Source organism: Nannobrachium achirus (genome assembly GCF_963921795.1).
Source record: "Nannobrachium achirus genome assembly, chromosome: 4".
Taxonomy (NCBI): domain Eukaryota; kingdom Metazoa; phylum Chordata; class Actinopteri; order Myctophiformes; family Myctophidae; genus Nannobrachium; species Nannobrachium achirus.
Window position 1 is genome coordinate 35012873 of NC_137813.1, and position 17536 is coordinate 35030408.

Consider the following 17536-nt stretch of genomic DNA (forward strand, 5'->3'; position numbering starts at 1 on the left):
TGACCAGCTTAGCCCATCCAAGTCATGACACTGGGCTACGGTGTCTCTCTTAGACTAAAAACCTTAAAATACAGGCTGTTTATCAGAGGTAGTGATTTGTTGTATTCATCCAGGGACGTGCTGAGAATATTAGAGAGGCAGGGGCTAACATTTATAAAAGGGCCTTTTGGAGAAAATATCAAAAATAGCAGACCTCCAAGGAGGTCTTGGAGGTCGGCTATTTTCGATGCTAGATTTCTACACATTTCTTGGTTTCAACATAACGGCCGGGCTACACCAAGGTTACACGTCTCCATTCCGACATGTCTCCTTTCCGACATCTAACCCTATCCCTAACTCTAACCTCTATGGAAGTGTTGCCACTCCGACAATAAGAAGTCACTGTCGGAATGGAGACATGTCGGAATGGAGAGCACCCCCCCTACACCAAGCCTTTTCATGCACGTCAGTGCGTATGCGGGCGTGCGCGTGTCTGTGCGTTTGGAAAGATCCAATATATATCAATGATATATATTGCCTACATCAGGCTCACGGATAGCGTGAGCCCCGGATACGCATGCTGTAAAAATAGGATTGGTTCTATTTTGTACGCGTGCAAATGTGTTTTGTACACAGACTGTCTGGTCTCCCGCACATATATTCCCTCCTTGGTGTAGCCAGGGGCTTTTCGTACATGCACAGACAGCGCACGCATGCGCACGCGTTTTCTGGTGTAGCCCGGCCTTCAGATGCTGCATTCAAGTTGAGGAGAGTTTGGACAAGGCATTTCTCTTGAATGCTGCCTTCAGGTATGGCATGGAAATAGGGCATTAGCATTTCTTTCACCATAGTAAAAACTGCATTCATGGTCTGGAGAGGGTGCTTTTTACAGACAGGTAAAAGGGCAGGGGCTCAACCCCCCTTTAATGTCTATGTGTGCACGTGTCTGATTCATCCCCATTGTGGCCACTGTACTAATTATTTTTATAACCTTGATTTATTCAGGGATTTGGTTGAGCAAACATTCTCTTTTTCAGCACTGTCTAACAGCAGTGGTTCGCAAAACAAGGACCCCCACATTAATATGTATTTGCAACGTGTTGTGAGCTTGTAGATTGGCTATTTTCAAATAGCCAATGTAAATAGGCTTTAAAATGGTTAAACTGATTTTGATGTTATATAGCCTGCAGTACCATGTAACTTTTATAGACAGGACCCTTTAGAGTTGTATTTGCTACGCAGAAGCACCTGCTGCTGGAGAAATTGAGTTAAAGGGATTATATTTACAACTTTGAATATAGGGTATGATATCAAGTTACCAATGTATTAGTTGTTGGGGTATTTGTCACCATATCTATACATTTGCACATACATGGCATGTGACCTCTGCATTTACTCATTCTAAGTAGGATCTGTGGGCACTATTAATACAGTGCAAATCGGTACACATTATCTCTGGATCTGTCCGGTTTTTCATATTCCACCCTGATTGGCTAAGATTAGCTTCCACAGTTTAGAGGAGGGACCCGTTTTGAACAAAATGCCTCAAATCATGAATAATAGGTAGTGAGGATTGGAGTGTCATATTGTTTTTAATGTATAAAAAAAAGAGAAAGAAAAGAAATCCTCCCCACACACATTTCTGTGTTGTCACTGCTGTTGTATCCTTCTGATTCACCTGCCAGTGAGGAGCCCCCACCAGGAGGACATACTGTAGTGCCTTCGTCCTACTCCTCCGCCACAGCCAGCAGGAGTACATGCAATGATCAATGCCATATCTCCTCCCGACTTCCCTCCCTCGAACACTTGCCATAATCTTTTGTGTCAATTTGCTGATTCGAACCTGTGACCTTCAAGTCACAAGTCTGCTACTCTTAATTAAGTCTGCCTAACTTATACTTTGTCACACAATGCTAGCTCCGACTCACCAAATATCCGTTAATGCGACCAAAGGTTGCAGTTTACCATGAGAAATGTCGCAGCTTGTCTCTGTGTCAGTCAGTACACATTTTTACAGTCTATGGGTTGGTTCCCTTGTCACTGTGACATCACAGGTGATATCACAGGTGACATCACCTACTGTATGTAAAAGTCCATAAATGGGTATTCCCCAGATACCTTTTATGCCCATATATGAAGATCCCTGATGTCATCGATATATATCACTGGCCAGATGGCCAAGACATGGCCGATATCTGTGTGGCTGGTTCAGATAGGGATCTCCATGCATGGGCATAAAATATTTTGTATGTATACAGATACATATTATTATTATTAATAAGGGATCAAATAAAATAAAAAGTCCATATATGGGCATTCCCAGAAACAAAATCCCTTTTATGCCCATATAACTGGCCCAAGAGCTTGCTTTACTCTGATTTACACCCTACCTTCCCCGAAAACGTTAATATTAAGTCCATATATGTATATGGATATATATTAATAAAGGATCAAATAAATAAAATGTCCATATACAGTATGGGCATTCCCAGATGATGCCCTGTTAGGGTACCCCCTTATGCCCATATATGGTGATCCCCAGGCATCAAACCCAGGCCCTAACCCGCCATGGCCCTGCTTGGCTTTACTAATTAACATACGTTTTATGAGATCCCTGTCCCAATGTCACCAATATTAAGGACATATCTGGGAATGCCCATATTTGGTAATGCCCATATATGGGCATGTTTTGACATAACATTGTTGACTATCATGCAGGGGTCTCCATATGTGGGTAACTGGTCCGATATACATCAACGGCCAGATGGCCAAGAATTGGCGCAATCTCACCCTGTAGGGTGAGGTCGCATGTTGCCCTGAGGGGTCTTACTAGTTTGACAAAGTATAAATGAGGCTTTAGGTTCTCAATGATCATTTAAGCTTCTGGCCTGTGTGTGGCTCTGTTTGTGGCTCCTTGCACATCTGACGGCTCCATCTATGTGAAGTCAAGTCAGCCAGTTGTACCAATTCATTCATTGTAGCAGCTTGCTATCTCTTGGAACGAGTGAGTCACTGGCAGGTCTAACTGCAGCACTATATGCTAGGCTGCACTATGCTAGCAGGGCTACAAGCATGCCTTTGTACCGTTAGATAAGCCTCAGCTGTCAGAAAGCCTCAGCATTCTTGTATGGCGAAAAAACGTCTGTCCGTCTGCTTCTTCTCACCACCCACTGCCCCAGTGCTGCTGCTGGTTGTCTGCCCTGTATTGCCGACAGCTCTTGTTCCTTCCCAGATTCCGACAGTCCTTCTTTCTTTCTCCTCTTTCCTGGACTCTGGACAATAATGACATATACTTACTCATCCCTTTCTCTCTCTTTTTTACCCCCTTCATCTTTCTTCCACATTTCTTCTTCTCCTGGAAATTACATTTACCTTAGTTCCCTCATAGGTCGTTGGGAGTATTGAATATTTCATTCAATCAAATGACAGATACACAGTATGTAATCAAAACTACTCCTGTCTCCTGTTGTGTTGGCTTGAGCAGAGTTGCTGTCAGCCTGTTTGGATAACTGGTTAATTGGCATTAAAAAAACAAACGTAACAAATGAGGGACTCGTTATTTTCCTGTAAAAGAGACATTTATTTATAATTAAATTTTCATTTATCATTCGTGTCCTTCAATTCACTTTATTTTTGCGTGAATAAATTCACACATTAGTCCTTTCTGCTTCCAGAGGACATTTTACTTGCCTTGTTGCCATGGTTTTTATCATTGGACTTTTTTGAATTCTGTTTGCTTTGACAGTGACCGTGGTTTTGGCAAACACAGATATGCATTGCACCCTGCACTCTCCTGAAACCTGTTGAATATAGATTACTGACATTTGCCCCGGACTGTTATGCTTTCAAAAGTATTACTGCGTTATTACAGATATAGAAACATACTTTTTTTCAGTAAACCATTATAATTAGAATACATTTTTTGGTATTTCTCCAGTCTTCATGGGTTAAAAGTTATAATGTGTCACATTGTCATGCTGCGAGCTTGTAAATCTGTGTGTTTTGCTATTCATCATGCAAAGTTTATAGGGCTAAAGTGGTTAAATCAGCAGTAGAGCATCAGGTCTAGTCTCTCAATCTATTACAAGCCTGCTTCTGCCCTGACTGTGTCGTCCCCTCCCACTGTAGTGGAGAGCAACCTAAACACACTGACTGACTGATCAGGGATGGCAGATGGGGTCGGCTGTTGTGTCTGCCGTTGCCTGTACGTTGCTCAGCTGTTACTAGGCCATGGCATCCCCTCCCCTGGATAAGGTTTCACAGTGGAAATATCCCCTTCTGCCCTTCTGGACTGGGCCAGGCACAGCGGTTTGGCTCGCCCTGTCGAGTAGGCCTATAGGCTCAACCTGAGCCTGCCAACTGTCGGCTACAATGCTGCCTGGCAGGCTGGATGCAGGGGCAGATCATTTCCCTCCACCTTTGCAGGGCTTTTAGAATGACCACACTTGATGGTGTGTTATTTGGACTTCCACAGTTGCTGTTTCATTGAAAGACAGCTTTCCACATCATCCTGTAAGAAATGAATATCCGGTTAATCAGAGAGTTTTATAAAAGCCGGCGCTGTCAAATACAACCAGATCAGTCTTTGCTGTTGCTTTATGCTCCCCACACAAATTGAGGAAAAAGAACTATAATCAAGTAAGCCTAATGTTGATACTAACTGGTCTACTTCAGTTCTATTTGAGATGAGACCTTTTCTGAGTCTGTGTTTTTGCACAGGATTATGGAATCAAGCATTATTATATTATTACAGAAAACCATCCAGAAGCTTTCAGTTGTACTGTCTAGCGTCTACCTGCACCAGTAGGCGGTGATCTCAGGCATCCCTCTGCAGCCTCACCACCTGCCACAGTACTGGATGTCACAGAACAGGACGGGCACCCGCTGTATTTATAGCAGCTCCAGCTTACAGATAAGAGTTAATCAATTTTTAATTTACACCAAAATGGAGAGTGCAGTTAGAGTTACAGTAGTGTCTCTCTCTCTCTCTCTCTCTCTCTCTCTCTCTCTCTCTCTCTCTCTCTCTCTCTCTCTCTAGCGCTCCACAGCCTTCAGGTAGGGAGTATTTTACAGACAGCATTGCTGAGCGTGTGTCAGAGGGTTATGCCCCCTCTTTTCACTTGGATTGTACCTCGGGGGTCCTTGTCAGCCACATTTCTGGCCTAGACCTAATTTCTGTCTTGGACCTTCTCTTTCCCTCCTTTACCTTCCCTTGCTCCTCTGTCTTTCTGCGTCTATCTCCCTCCCTCTCTTTTATAATGATATTCCTTCACCTCTCTCTCACTCTCTCTCCTCCAACTTCTCCCATGCATGTGTCTAGTAGGCTTGATTAATATGACTTCTATACAGTCTTGGAGACTGACTGACATCGATGATGATGTCCTTTGGTCTGTCCATCACTTAGGCTCCAAACATCTCGAAAACCATTGTCAAGATTGACACAGAACTTGCTCGTCATATATGATTGATTTTGGTATCCTTTCATAGTGGCCTTTTCTCCAGCACTACTATTACCAGTAAGACTCCCTAATCGGGAGATAAGCGACCGTAGGTCGCTTATCTCCACAAATAGGGCAGAAATGTGTTTGTCCAAAATCTTCCTGATCCATGTTGATGACATGAGTGTAGACATGGTGTGTAGTGATTTTCGTGATTTTAGGGCAAAATCTGTAGGAGCAGTGTCCAAAAATGTGTTTTTAAAAATCGGCCTGAAGGTGGCGCTATATGGGACAGATTCATGTTGATGGGATGAGTGTAGACATACTGTGTAGCGATTTGCGTGATTTTAGGGCAAAAACTGTAGGAGCAGTGTCCAAAAATGTGTTTTAAAAATCGGCCTGAAGGTGGCGCTAGAAGAGGGACATGTGAGAAATGAGGGGTGGGGTCTCCGCGTTGCCTTGGCGGACGAATAGGTACCGGCCCCGGCTCTCCCGGACACTCCTAGCCCGAGTTACGGCATTTTATGTGAGCTGCAGTGGAGGGGGTCCTCCACTGGGGGCGTCACCACTTTTGCATCCGTTCTGGAGCACCAGGAGTGGGTGGTCCCCGGGAATTCCCCGTGAGCAGGCCCGTTGGGGTGGTCATTTGGTCATTTTTGCACATTTGGTCATTTTTTACACTTGGGGGTCCCCCAGGGACCTGGGGGTCCCTGGAGCTCCGGGGGTCCTTGGAGGTTGTAGTTTGGCAGGTAAGGAGTGTGTGTTCAAAATGTGGCATGGATGGGGGCAACGGTTGTGGAGATATGAGCAGGGCAAAAGTGTGACGTGTGACGTGTGAGTCACGGACGGACATTTTTTTACACCTGGGGGTCCCCCAGGGACCTGGGGGTCCCTGGAGCTCCGGGGGTCCTTGGAGGTTGTGGAGATATGAGCAGGGCAAAAGTGTGACGTGTGACGTGTGACTGACTGACTGACTCAGGGACGGACGGACGGACAGCCGGTGGAGGTTTTGGTAGTAAATGCGACCTACGGTCGCAATAGACTAGTTTGCAAATCCCGCCCCATTCTGCCCTGTTACTATGATGGGACATTTTCCCTGGGCAGATTGTTTTTATAGTGGCAGTGAATGGGATTTTTTTATGTTTTCATAGCCTCATTACAGCTATATAAAGTACCAAAGGAAAAACATCTAGGTGATATTAATAAAAAGGGAAGACAAAGGTACAGTAGTTACATTGCAAAGCAGGGGGTTTCCCCGAAAATATATTTTTTAATGTGTTTAATCCCAGTGGGACAGAATCACTATTGCAGATTCTTTTATAGTGGAAGTGGATGGGATTTTTTTTTTGTTCATAGCCTCATTACAGCTATATAAAGTACCAAAAAAAACACATCTACGTGATATTAATAAAAAGGGAAGAAAAGGGTACAGTAATTACATAGCAAAACAGTAGTTTCCCCCTGAAAATATATGTTTTAATTAGTTTAATCCTCTGGATCAGAGAGAGAATAGTATAGAAATAGAAAGCGCATTGCATCTTGGGTAGGAAGAGGAGTAGGAAGAGGAGAACTATAATCTGTTCTCCTCACATAATCGTAATTCTGCCCATTTAAAATATATGTACCCAATCGTAACTAGTTAGACCATTGATAAGGTTCATGTGAACTAGTTTGTTGAAGCTTATTCATTATGATGAGCGAGATCGCCCCCTACTGCCGCGGCCGTACCAGGCGATTGCCGTGCTCCGCACTGCGGACAGTTTTTGAAAGGCTGAAGCAACATTCTCCACTGCACAAACTCCACCCCCGATAGCAAAAAGTGAATGTTTTTTCTGGTTGGCCAGTCAGGGAGTCTCAGGGACCAATCAGAAGGCTGACAAACGGTCTATTAGGCCAATAGCACACAAAACATCTCAAAATCTAATGGGTGGACTGCCATCAAAGTTGCTGAGTACATTCATGCTCCCTGGAGGACGAACCTTACCCATTTGAGTGACCCCATGACCTTTCCTCTTGCGCCACGCTCAATTTTACGCAGAGTATTTCTCATAATCTAAGTGATTGCAGGATGAACCCTAAGGAGCTGCTAGAGCCTCTAGACTCTCAATGCCTTTTCCACAATAAATCAACCAACTGTCGTCCGTCAATGTTATTTTAGGATTTTATGTGTTTTCTTTTGCATTGGACCTTACTAGATATCTTTGCTTGGTATACCTATACGGTGGGTTACTTAAACAATTCAATGTTTCTAGATTTTTCTGTAACAAAAACAGACATGCCTTATTTATTGGTCTCCACAAGAAATTCAGAACTCTGCAGCTAGACTACTAACAAGAACCAGAAGACGTGAGCATATCACCCCAGTTTTGTGTGCGTGCATGAGAGAGATATATTGTAAGAGGGAGTGAGGGAGGGAGGGAGAGGGAGAGAGAGAGGGAGGGAGAGGGAGAGAGAGAGAGAGAGAGACCACACAATTGGACGAAGAATGAAAATACACATTGGACAATATCCATTTCCATTGACCATGAAATTGGATAATGGTCAACATCGCATGCATAAATACTTCACAGATCAAACTATTGAAGCAGACAATCTTGTATAAAATAGTTTTCAGGTATTTATATTAGAATATAAAATAACCAGTTCCATTCCAACAAAATAAGATTGACATTTTCATTTCATCACAAATGAAGTACAAAAGCTCATTGTTGTTTTTCATTTATTTGATAGAAAACTTTATTAACAGTTTGCAACAACAAAACAAGGCACGGTGGCACGGATTTATACAAAAGAATGCTAAAAGGATAACTTCAGGGCTTGTTTGCATTATGGTCCTGTGTCCTGTGCTTAAACATAGTGTCTCCATTTGGTAATGAACATTCAGCCATCAATGGCATTGGCAAAGGAAACATTGCAGCAGGAGAACAAGATAGAACAGGTATACAGAATGACACTATATCCCATTGCACTTGGTATGCAAATATTCATATATTTGTATCAGATGATGATGGAGCCAGTGTGCTATAAGTTCAAGTGGTGTATACTTTAGCGATGAAGGGTACCCTAATTAAAGGGGTTAGAGTTGTGGACTCCCTAGTTTTGAAAGAAGGGACCCACAGAGACGCAGGTCAAAGGAGCAGTGTTGAGACTGTGGCTTTTTCTAGACATCACATCTGTGCATTGTTGCTGTACCCTCTTTGGTCCTTTCACTGGCCCAGTGCTGGCCCATGGGTGTAACAGAACAGGGAGCTCTTGAAACAATTAAAGCCTTTTAAAACAGAGACTTAGTCATTCTTTATAGACTGCAGGTCTAGAGAGAGAGAGAGAGAGAGAGAGAGAGAGAATGTCTGATGTCGTTTTTATGAACTTTAGCTCTAGGGTGCACAGATGTCAGTAAAGAGAAACCTGGCAAGTTGTTTTTACATAAATGTACATACCGTATGACGTGTTGTGATTATGTGTGCACAAGCACACGCGCGCACGCACGCACGCACGCACGCACACACACACACACACACACACACACACACTCACACACACACACACACACAGAATAATGATGGAGGTTTTCAGTGTAACAGGTTAACTGATGGTTTTAGAGTTTAGACTACTTCATAACCTTCCATTTTGTTCTAACTCTTTAATTTAACAATCTGCATTTATACTAATGTCTAGGCTAGCCTATATGGTGCAATGATTGTCCACTGGATAACATAGACAAAAACAACTCCATAAAAGCGGGCTGGATATTACAACAGAATAGGCCCTCTAAATGATAGAGCCGTCCGATATATAATCTTCATATCACTTTAAACCTAGTGTTTCTATTTTAGGAATGTCATTGAAGAAAGACATACATTTTCAAAGGTTTTCACAAATCTTAATATTCTCTCAAATTAGCATACCGCTTTACGACACACTGTGAGCTTGTAGATAGCCTTTTTAATTTAGGGCTTAACTGGTTAAAGAAGGTCAGTTTATGCGTGTATGTTATATTTACTTTCTTCATTGTATAATTAAAGTTAAATGTTATTTTCATACAGATAAGATATTTAAGTTTAATATACATACTTCTATCCAGAAGTTATTTATGCGATTATTCATAGAAACTTTAAGTTTTTCAAATTGTTTTCAAACGTTTGCCCTTTTCTTTTTTCCCCCCTTTTTGTAACAAATCAGTGGTCTAGGACTTTGCAAAATCGGGATTGGCATGGGACCCAAAACTCTGGCAGCGGTCAGGCCCTACTAAATGATGCAGGACACATACCAAAATGTGGTGATCAGAATTCCATCAGCGTTTTGTTTGTGCTGTATTCTACCATTCCGACTAGATCTCTCTCACTGGCAATGCAGACAAAACTGAAAAAAGTAGCACATGTCAAACAGGGTTTAGAAAAATAGCTGTGTGGCCATTTTCAATCATTTTCACAGTTCTTGCTCTTAAATTTCCTTTCTTGTTTTCCTACATTTTCCAAGCGGAGCGTTGTTCAGGTCCTGCTCAGAGGAGAGTGGCTGCAGGGTCTCAGAGGGACGGTGGACAAACAAACATGGCTGTCACTCTGACCTCGGAGCAGGCCGTCTCCAATCACTCAGGCCCCCTGCCAGACATGCTGGACTGCTTCTTAGTGTGTGTGTGTGTGTGTGTGTGTGTGTGTGTGTGTGTGTGTGTGTGTGTGTGTGTGTGTGTGTGTGTGTGTGTGTGTGTGTGTGTGTGTGTGTGTGTGTGTGTGTGTGTGTGTGTGTGTGTGTGTGTGTGTGTGTGTGTGTGCTGTACGTGTGTGTGTGTTTGTCTGGTGTCTTTCTGTTAGTGTTAAGTCTACATGGTTTATGTTTCTCTGTATCATGTTTCTCATTTCCCCTCCATTTTGTGCCTCATTCCTTTATTTGATCAATCTTCCTGGTAAACTAAACATGTACAGCTGTGTGTAAAGACGTAGAGTTATTATAGTAGTATAGTGTGTGTGTTAGTATAGTGCGTGCGTGCGTTCGTGTGTGCGTGCGTGCGCGTCTCTGGTGTGTTTTGGGTGCTCACAACCTCACACATTTTGGACATCAAGTTGACTGGGGATGGCATATCGAATTGAACACATCTTTTCTTGCTGTTTCATAAGGGTCATGGTTAGATTGTGTGTGTGTGTGTGTGTGTGTGTGTGTGTGTGTGTGTGTGTGTGTGTGTGTGTGTGTGTGTGTGTGTGTGTGTGTGTGTGTGTGTGTGTGTGTGTGTGTGTGTGTGTGTGTGTGTGTGTATTTGCACGCATGAGCACATGGACATACGTATTAAGGCAGGCAGTGTTGTCAGCAGCATGTTTGACCACCACCCTTGCAGTCCTGACGTTGCGAGATCTCCAAGCTCACAACGCGTCGCATCAATAGGCAGTGTGAGCTTGTAGATTGGCTATGTTTGTTATTTGTCGTACGTGACAAAGTATATAGGGCGCGTAAGTGGTTATGGTAGCAAGATGGAGGCGTGCCTGTGTGTGTGCAGTATGTGTGGGTGCATGTGTGTATATTGTATTGTGTGTATCATGTGCTTAATGTAACATAGTAGTGATGAATGTCATGGTGTCATGGTGGTGGTAAGCAGAGAGCAGCCTCTCTGTATCCACTGCAGAGGGAATGCCAAACCCCTACAGCATGTGTAGAATGAGGGAGAGACCAGGCCTGCCAGGGCCTCTCTCTCATTCCACTGTGCCTTTCAGCCTGATGGATTCAGCCCACAGCATAGCTGGGAAGCATTAATATACAGCACACACATGCAGACACGCACACACGCACACATACACACACGCACGCACGCACGCACGCACGCGCGCACACACACACACACACACACACACACACACACACACACACACACACACACACACACACACACACACACACACACACACACACACACTGGGGAGAGATCTTCTGGCTGGTTACACTTCCAAATGTAACACCATCAGACCGAAAGCAGGGAGAACGTCTGCCGTGTGCAGTTTTCTGCATCGTGATTCTTTACAACGTTGTCCTTCTTTTTATTCACTTTTCATAATGCCATTTTATTAGATCGAAAAACAAACTGCTTTTGGCCCGTGGCTCTTTGGCTGCAGCAGGTTAGACACTGTCTGGGACTGCACAAGTCCTTAATTATATTACTGAAGAGTTTACAGCTTTGTGTTAGGGCTGGACAGTTATGAATACGATGAGCATGCCAGATATGTTTTACAAGAGATCTGGTCAGGAATAGTAAACAATTATTATTCTTGATTAAAGATTCAAGAAGTTTCATTTGTCGTTAACTCATAGATTTATTTGCAGTGAAATGTCGGTGTGACATCATTGCGGGATTAAATGATTTGATTGCATCTGATAAACTTTGTCAACAGCGTCACTATTTTCAAATGTGACTGGCATTCCCAAAGAAATGTAACACATGTTTTGTATAATGGCAGAGTTCTTGGATTAATATCAGTTGTGGAAACTAAATGATATTTAATCATAAGCATTGAATTGTACAGGCCTATTTAGTCCCTCTGTTCATCGGTAGTCTCCTGTTTATCTCTTTCTTGCATGATGACCACGGTGACATAATGTCCAGAATTGTGGGTATTATGACAGGTCCTGCTGCCCAGACATAATGCAGACTGGGTAATTTGTGCCAAGGCTATATAATGATGGATTTTCTAACATTCTTGTTGACTGTAGGTTATTTCTGTTGTGTCTGTACTTTCACTGCCTGTCCCAGGAGAGGCCCTTGGACACTTGAGTATACAGTATGTCTACAGTATTCTGTGTTGTTTAGATGGAAGACCAGCCCCCTACGACTGCCCAGCTCAGTTGTTTACTTTTTTGTCATTTCCATTAGTAGTTTGTTGCGACCAAAGGTCGCAGTTTAGTATGTGAAATGGCACATCATGTCTCCGTCTGTCTGGATGTGTACACTTTTTTACGGTCTATGCGTTTGCCACTTTGACATCATGCTCTGACATCACTGTGGTGTCAGGAGAACCACTGTAACAGAATGGGTTTGCCGCTCTGACATCACACTAACAGAATCCCTTTTATGCCCTTATATGGAGTTCCCTGATGTCATCAATATTAAGCCCATATCTAATAGGACTTCATATGGGAATGCCCATATATTGCCAAGATAGATGACCAAGACAGCCCATAACTGTGTGGCTGGTTCTACAGACAGGGATATCCATGTATGGGCATAAAAGGGAACGTATGTACCGGTATGATGTCAGATGTCATAGACGTCATAGGACCTTCACATAACAAATAACTGAGTAAGCATGTTTGGGTTCTCACAGCATATATCCAGTACATGGATCTCCATATATGGGTACCAGGGGTCTCCATATATGGGTTTTTTGTCCGATATACATCACTATATCAAGACATGGCGCAACCTCGCCCTTTCGCTTGTTGCCCTGAGGCGCTTAGTAGTTCTGGCTAGCGAGAATACAGTATGTGAGCTAGTAAAATGTTCTGCATGATACAGTGGATTTGCAGGATTCTTATGTTCTCAGATCTCCAAAATTAAAATACATATTCATATTCATATTATTTGCCATTTCACAAATTCATCTATTAAAAATGTATATTGCAAAAGATAAACTAAATAAAAGCATTACATAGCAAATTATACACACAACTTACACAAACATTACAAATTAAGGTGGTTCTAGTGACATTGTGTGCTGGCCGCAGCTGGCCAGTGTTTGGTTGTCAGTAAAAAAGAATAATAATTTAAACAATATGTTTATTGTTTTTTCATTAACAAACTTATAGGACATGGCAAGAAGTTTGACATAAAAGCGGTTGTCAGTAACATTGCTTTGTGTCTCCTCTACAGACGTACTCTGGGCTGTTCTGCGTGGTCATCAACCCTTACAAGAACCTACCCATTTACTCGGAGAACATCATCGAGATGTATCGAGGCAAGAAGAGGCACGAGATGCCTCCGCACATCTACGCCATCTCTGAGTCAGCATACCGCTGTATGCTCCAAGGTGAGACATCATCATTCACAACAGCAGCACATTCTCCTCACGTGAGCTACAGTGGCTCGTCGCTAAGGGGTCAATCAGACCGCTGCCATTTATCTCTGTGACGTTCTCATGCTTACTTTATGTTCCGTCATATGATGGTGTCACGTAAGAAAAAGAGGATTTACAAGATCACAACGACGTGCTGTGTGTGAGCTTGTTGTTCGGCTGTTTTGTGTGTGTGCGTCTCGGCGCAAATCTTTGGTCTGAACTAGGCTGAACTCTACTGCGCTCTCCTGGACATTATAATTGACATGATTGTCTCTAGTGTGCAGCTGAGCATTGTGTGTGCCGCTTGCTCAATAGTTGTCAAATAGAAACAATCACAGAGGGTATTCAGAGGGTTGCTGTGGGTTTTTTGAAGCAACATTGCGGCTGAGGCAGCTTATTGGGATTGTTTTGTGCGAGTGTGCTTGCTTGTGTTTTGGTCTCTCCTGGCAGGGAGTTTAGCTCGCTGGTAGGCGGCGTGGGGTTTCTGCTGCATATTTCAGGAGATTAGTGTGCAGAGGAGGCGTGAGAAGTGTGCGAAAGGTCAGTAGGTCACGGTGGAAGTGACATCACTGATTATGTCTGAGTGGTGTCCCTCTTGCCTCAGACAGTCACGCCAAGGGGTCACGCAGATGATGACCTGCGGAGACAGACTTTTGAACTCCACCAACAGTCTTGTTTCCCTGTCTGAGCATATTAACGGTGAGAGGCCGGCTTGTTGTGGGTTTTAGAGAGAGAGAGAGAGAGAGAGAGAGAGAAACAGAGAGAGACAGAGAGAGACAGAGAGTGGGAGACAAAGAAACACACAAGAAGAACAAATAGAAGAAAAGAAACCAACGGAAGGCATGATGGAAGGACCCTAATTCAATCAATTCAATTTAGTTTAGTTGGGTTGCAGAACTGAAAACAGCAAAAAGAAAAAGAAACAATAAGCACATTGTTAAAGTACCTTCAAAACAACAACATCTACACTCGCTACATCCCCGACATACATGTACACTATGCCTTATTTATACTTAGCTGTACAGCCGTGTCCCAAGCAGAAAATAGCAGATCTACAACAAGCACTCACAAGTTGTGAGCTTTTAGATCATCTATTTTCAGCACGGGACACCATTGTATCATGACTAAGGAGTTAAATGAGAATTGCTGTTCACAAACATCAGATGCAGACATGCAAGGCAAACCCTGGCTGCTAGTTGCCAGTTGCCACGGGAACAGCCTGTGTGATAAGCAGGCCCTTCATTTAGACCTATCAGTGTTTTAACAGTGTGTGTGTGTGTGTGTGTGTGTGTGTGTGTGTGTGTGTGTGTGTGTGTGTGTGTGTGTGTGTGTGTGTGTGTGTGTGTGTGTGTGTGTGTGTGTGTGTGTGTGTGTGTGTGTGTGTGTGTGTGTGTGTGTGTGTGTGTGTGTGTGTGTGTGTGTGTGCGTGCGCGCGCGCGCGCGCGCGCGCGCGTGCGTGCGTGCGTGCGTGCGTGTGTGCGTGCGTGTGTGTGTGCGTGCACGTTTGAGTGTGTGTGTGAGTGAGTGTGCGTGTGCATGCGTGCGAGCGTGCGTGCACATTGTGTGCTGTGTGCTGAAGAACCTGTTTGGGAGAACAGATTTGGTCTGACTGACATTCTCCACTTTCTGCCTCTCTTGAATGTTTTCCAGACATTAGTTTCCACTGACTATTAGGCCAGTGTACATTTTACTGTATCTTAGATTTTACGCCACCACATGTAAGCTTTATTACAGCAGCAGTGCTGTCAGTCTGTGTACACAGTATATGTGTGTGCGTGCGTGCGTGCGTGCGTGCGTGCGTGTGTGCGTGTGGTTGGCCTCTATACTGAGGAAGCTATAAAGCTTAGACGTTTCTCTATGGCTGTTTAATTGACCAAAAGAATGAGACCTCGGATACAGGCGGCAGAAATGGTTTGTTCAGTGTGGCTGGAGTCTTCCTTTAGGGATAAGGTGAGAATCTCTGTCATCCGTGAGGGCCACTGCTCCTTTGCGTAGAAAGGATTTATGTCAGGTGGTTCAGGCATCTAGTAAGGATGCCTCCCGAGTGCCTCCACAGGGATGTATTTCAGGCATGTCTAATTGTCTATGACCTGGTGGAGGAATTTCGCTGGGTTGGGAACACTTTGGGATCCCCAAGTCAGAGCTGGCTAATGTAGCCAGGGAAAGGGAAGTCTGAGGTTCTGTCCTGGGAGTGCTACCTCTACTTCAGATAAGTTGTTGAAGATAGACGGACAGACGAACGGGCGTTGCGGATGGATGGATGGATATTTAATTGACCATATTCACATGCGGAATTCTGTTTGTATGTCATACTCCAGGGAAATCCCGGTCCTGAGCAGCCAATTGACCACCATGTGGATATGGCCGGTGGCCTGGAGGCTTTGTGTCATGACATTTGCTCAAGAGTCAGGCTGGTCACCTGCTCCCACAACACAAGGCACTATAGATGCATCCATTAACATTTGCCTGTACTGCACGGCCTGTTGCCAATTTTCATCACTATGGTGACAGCATGTTGGCTACTGGAGGTTCTTTGTGTGGCAGCAGTGGAAATGTGGATATCCAAGTTCCAACTCCCCAGCAGTCAACTTTGCCATTCAGGAGTGACGTAAAACTAGCGTCAAGTTTGTAGTAAGCCTTGTCAGAGGTCAGAGTCAGAGGTAAACGTTTTGAACGGGAGCCAATGCTAGCGCAGCTGTTGGTCCACTGTGGCAGTGCTCTGTAACTGCAGCCTACACTGGAGGTGCGTTTGTGTGTTTTGCAATTGAAGACACATCCTCTGTTCTCAGTGGGCTGGATCTAACCACATAGCTGAGGCCTGGACTCCAGCCCTAACCCATAGAATGTTGGGAAATGTTACAGTGTGGTGTTTTTCAAAGGCTGGGTCAAAGCCCAGCGTTGGCTCAGTAAAATGGGTAAAGTTGGTCCCCAGATTTTGGTGAAATCCACAACTATTCACTATGTAGATTCAAAATGGATCTGAGGGTGGTAGAATCTGCTAATCCTCTAGCTTTTGGTTTGCTCGGAAACTCCCAAAATCAATTTTGAGTCCCAGTTTCAAAATATCTTTTTGGGGAATTGATAGCTTCCTTTTTTTCATTCATTTGAAATGAAATTATTATTATCTATTGAATCTTTATCTAATGATACAGAATGCTAACAGTAGTGTCAACTCTCCATTTGCATGCACAGGGGTGCACAACCCTATTTTGAGGGAGATTTTCTTTCGCGACCCCACACTAATTTGGAGGCCTATCTTATCAATGAAATTAATTGATAATATTGTATGTAGCACCCCAATGCTAAAGACTCGCGACTCGCCTCCACATGAGTTTTCTTGACCCAGAGTCTGCTGACTGAGCGGGAGAACAGGGTTCGATTCCAGCCTTTTACTCTCAGTTTAATTAGCCCTGAGAATGGACTGTGTATTGCAGTATGTTGTTTTGACATGAGGCTCCTCTCCTGTGCCCCCATTCCCACCAGTGTTGCCAACTCTTGTGAGAGAAATAAGCCAACCCAATTTGAAAAATCACACCCGTGTGAACTGAGCGGTGGTTTACCCCCCCCCCCCCCCCTTCCCCCCTGTGTGTGTGTGTGTGTGTGTGCGTGTGTGTGTGTGTGCCTGGTCTGGCCTGGCCTGAACAACAGCGCCCCTCCCTTAACATGTGTGGTCATAAAAGGTACTGCAGGCCTGCAGGCTACATACAGACACACACGCACGCACACACACACACACGCACGCATACACACACGGCCACGTATAGGAGACGGTGTAACCACCGCTCAAAAACATGCCATAAGAAGCTCAATAATATGGCCATATATTCATAATAAAACAATATTAGATGCATATCTCATTATAATTACATAATAATGTATGTTTTGGTTATCATAACATTACAAGCATATGTCTACTTTAGCCAGGGCTTTCATAAGTAGAGACACCAGACCGATTCTGTCACTCAGTATGATTCGCACTCCCCCAAACCTATGTGGAATTATGGTATATACATCAAAGAAATGTTGGCTTGTTAGATTTGCCAAAAAAGCCACAGCCACAAAAAAAAGAAACGCAACCCGCAACTCAGC

General features: G+C 43.8%; 1 protein-coding gene across 1 annotated transcript in view; it reads left to right on the top strand.

The window, feature by feature from the left end:
• The window catches only part of LOC308282558 (myosin-10-like), a 112383-nt gene that overhangs the window by 4877 nt on the left and 89970 nt on the right, over window positions 1-17536 (top strand). Inside the window, exon 3 of the mRNA XM_080722938.1 lies at window positions 13264-13420. Within this exon, the coding sequence (XP_080579064.1) occupies window positions 13264-13420 (157 nt within the window). The remainder of the gene's footprint in view (window positions 1-13263; window positions 13421-17536) is intronic.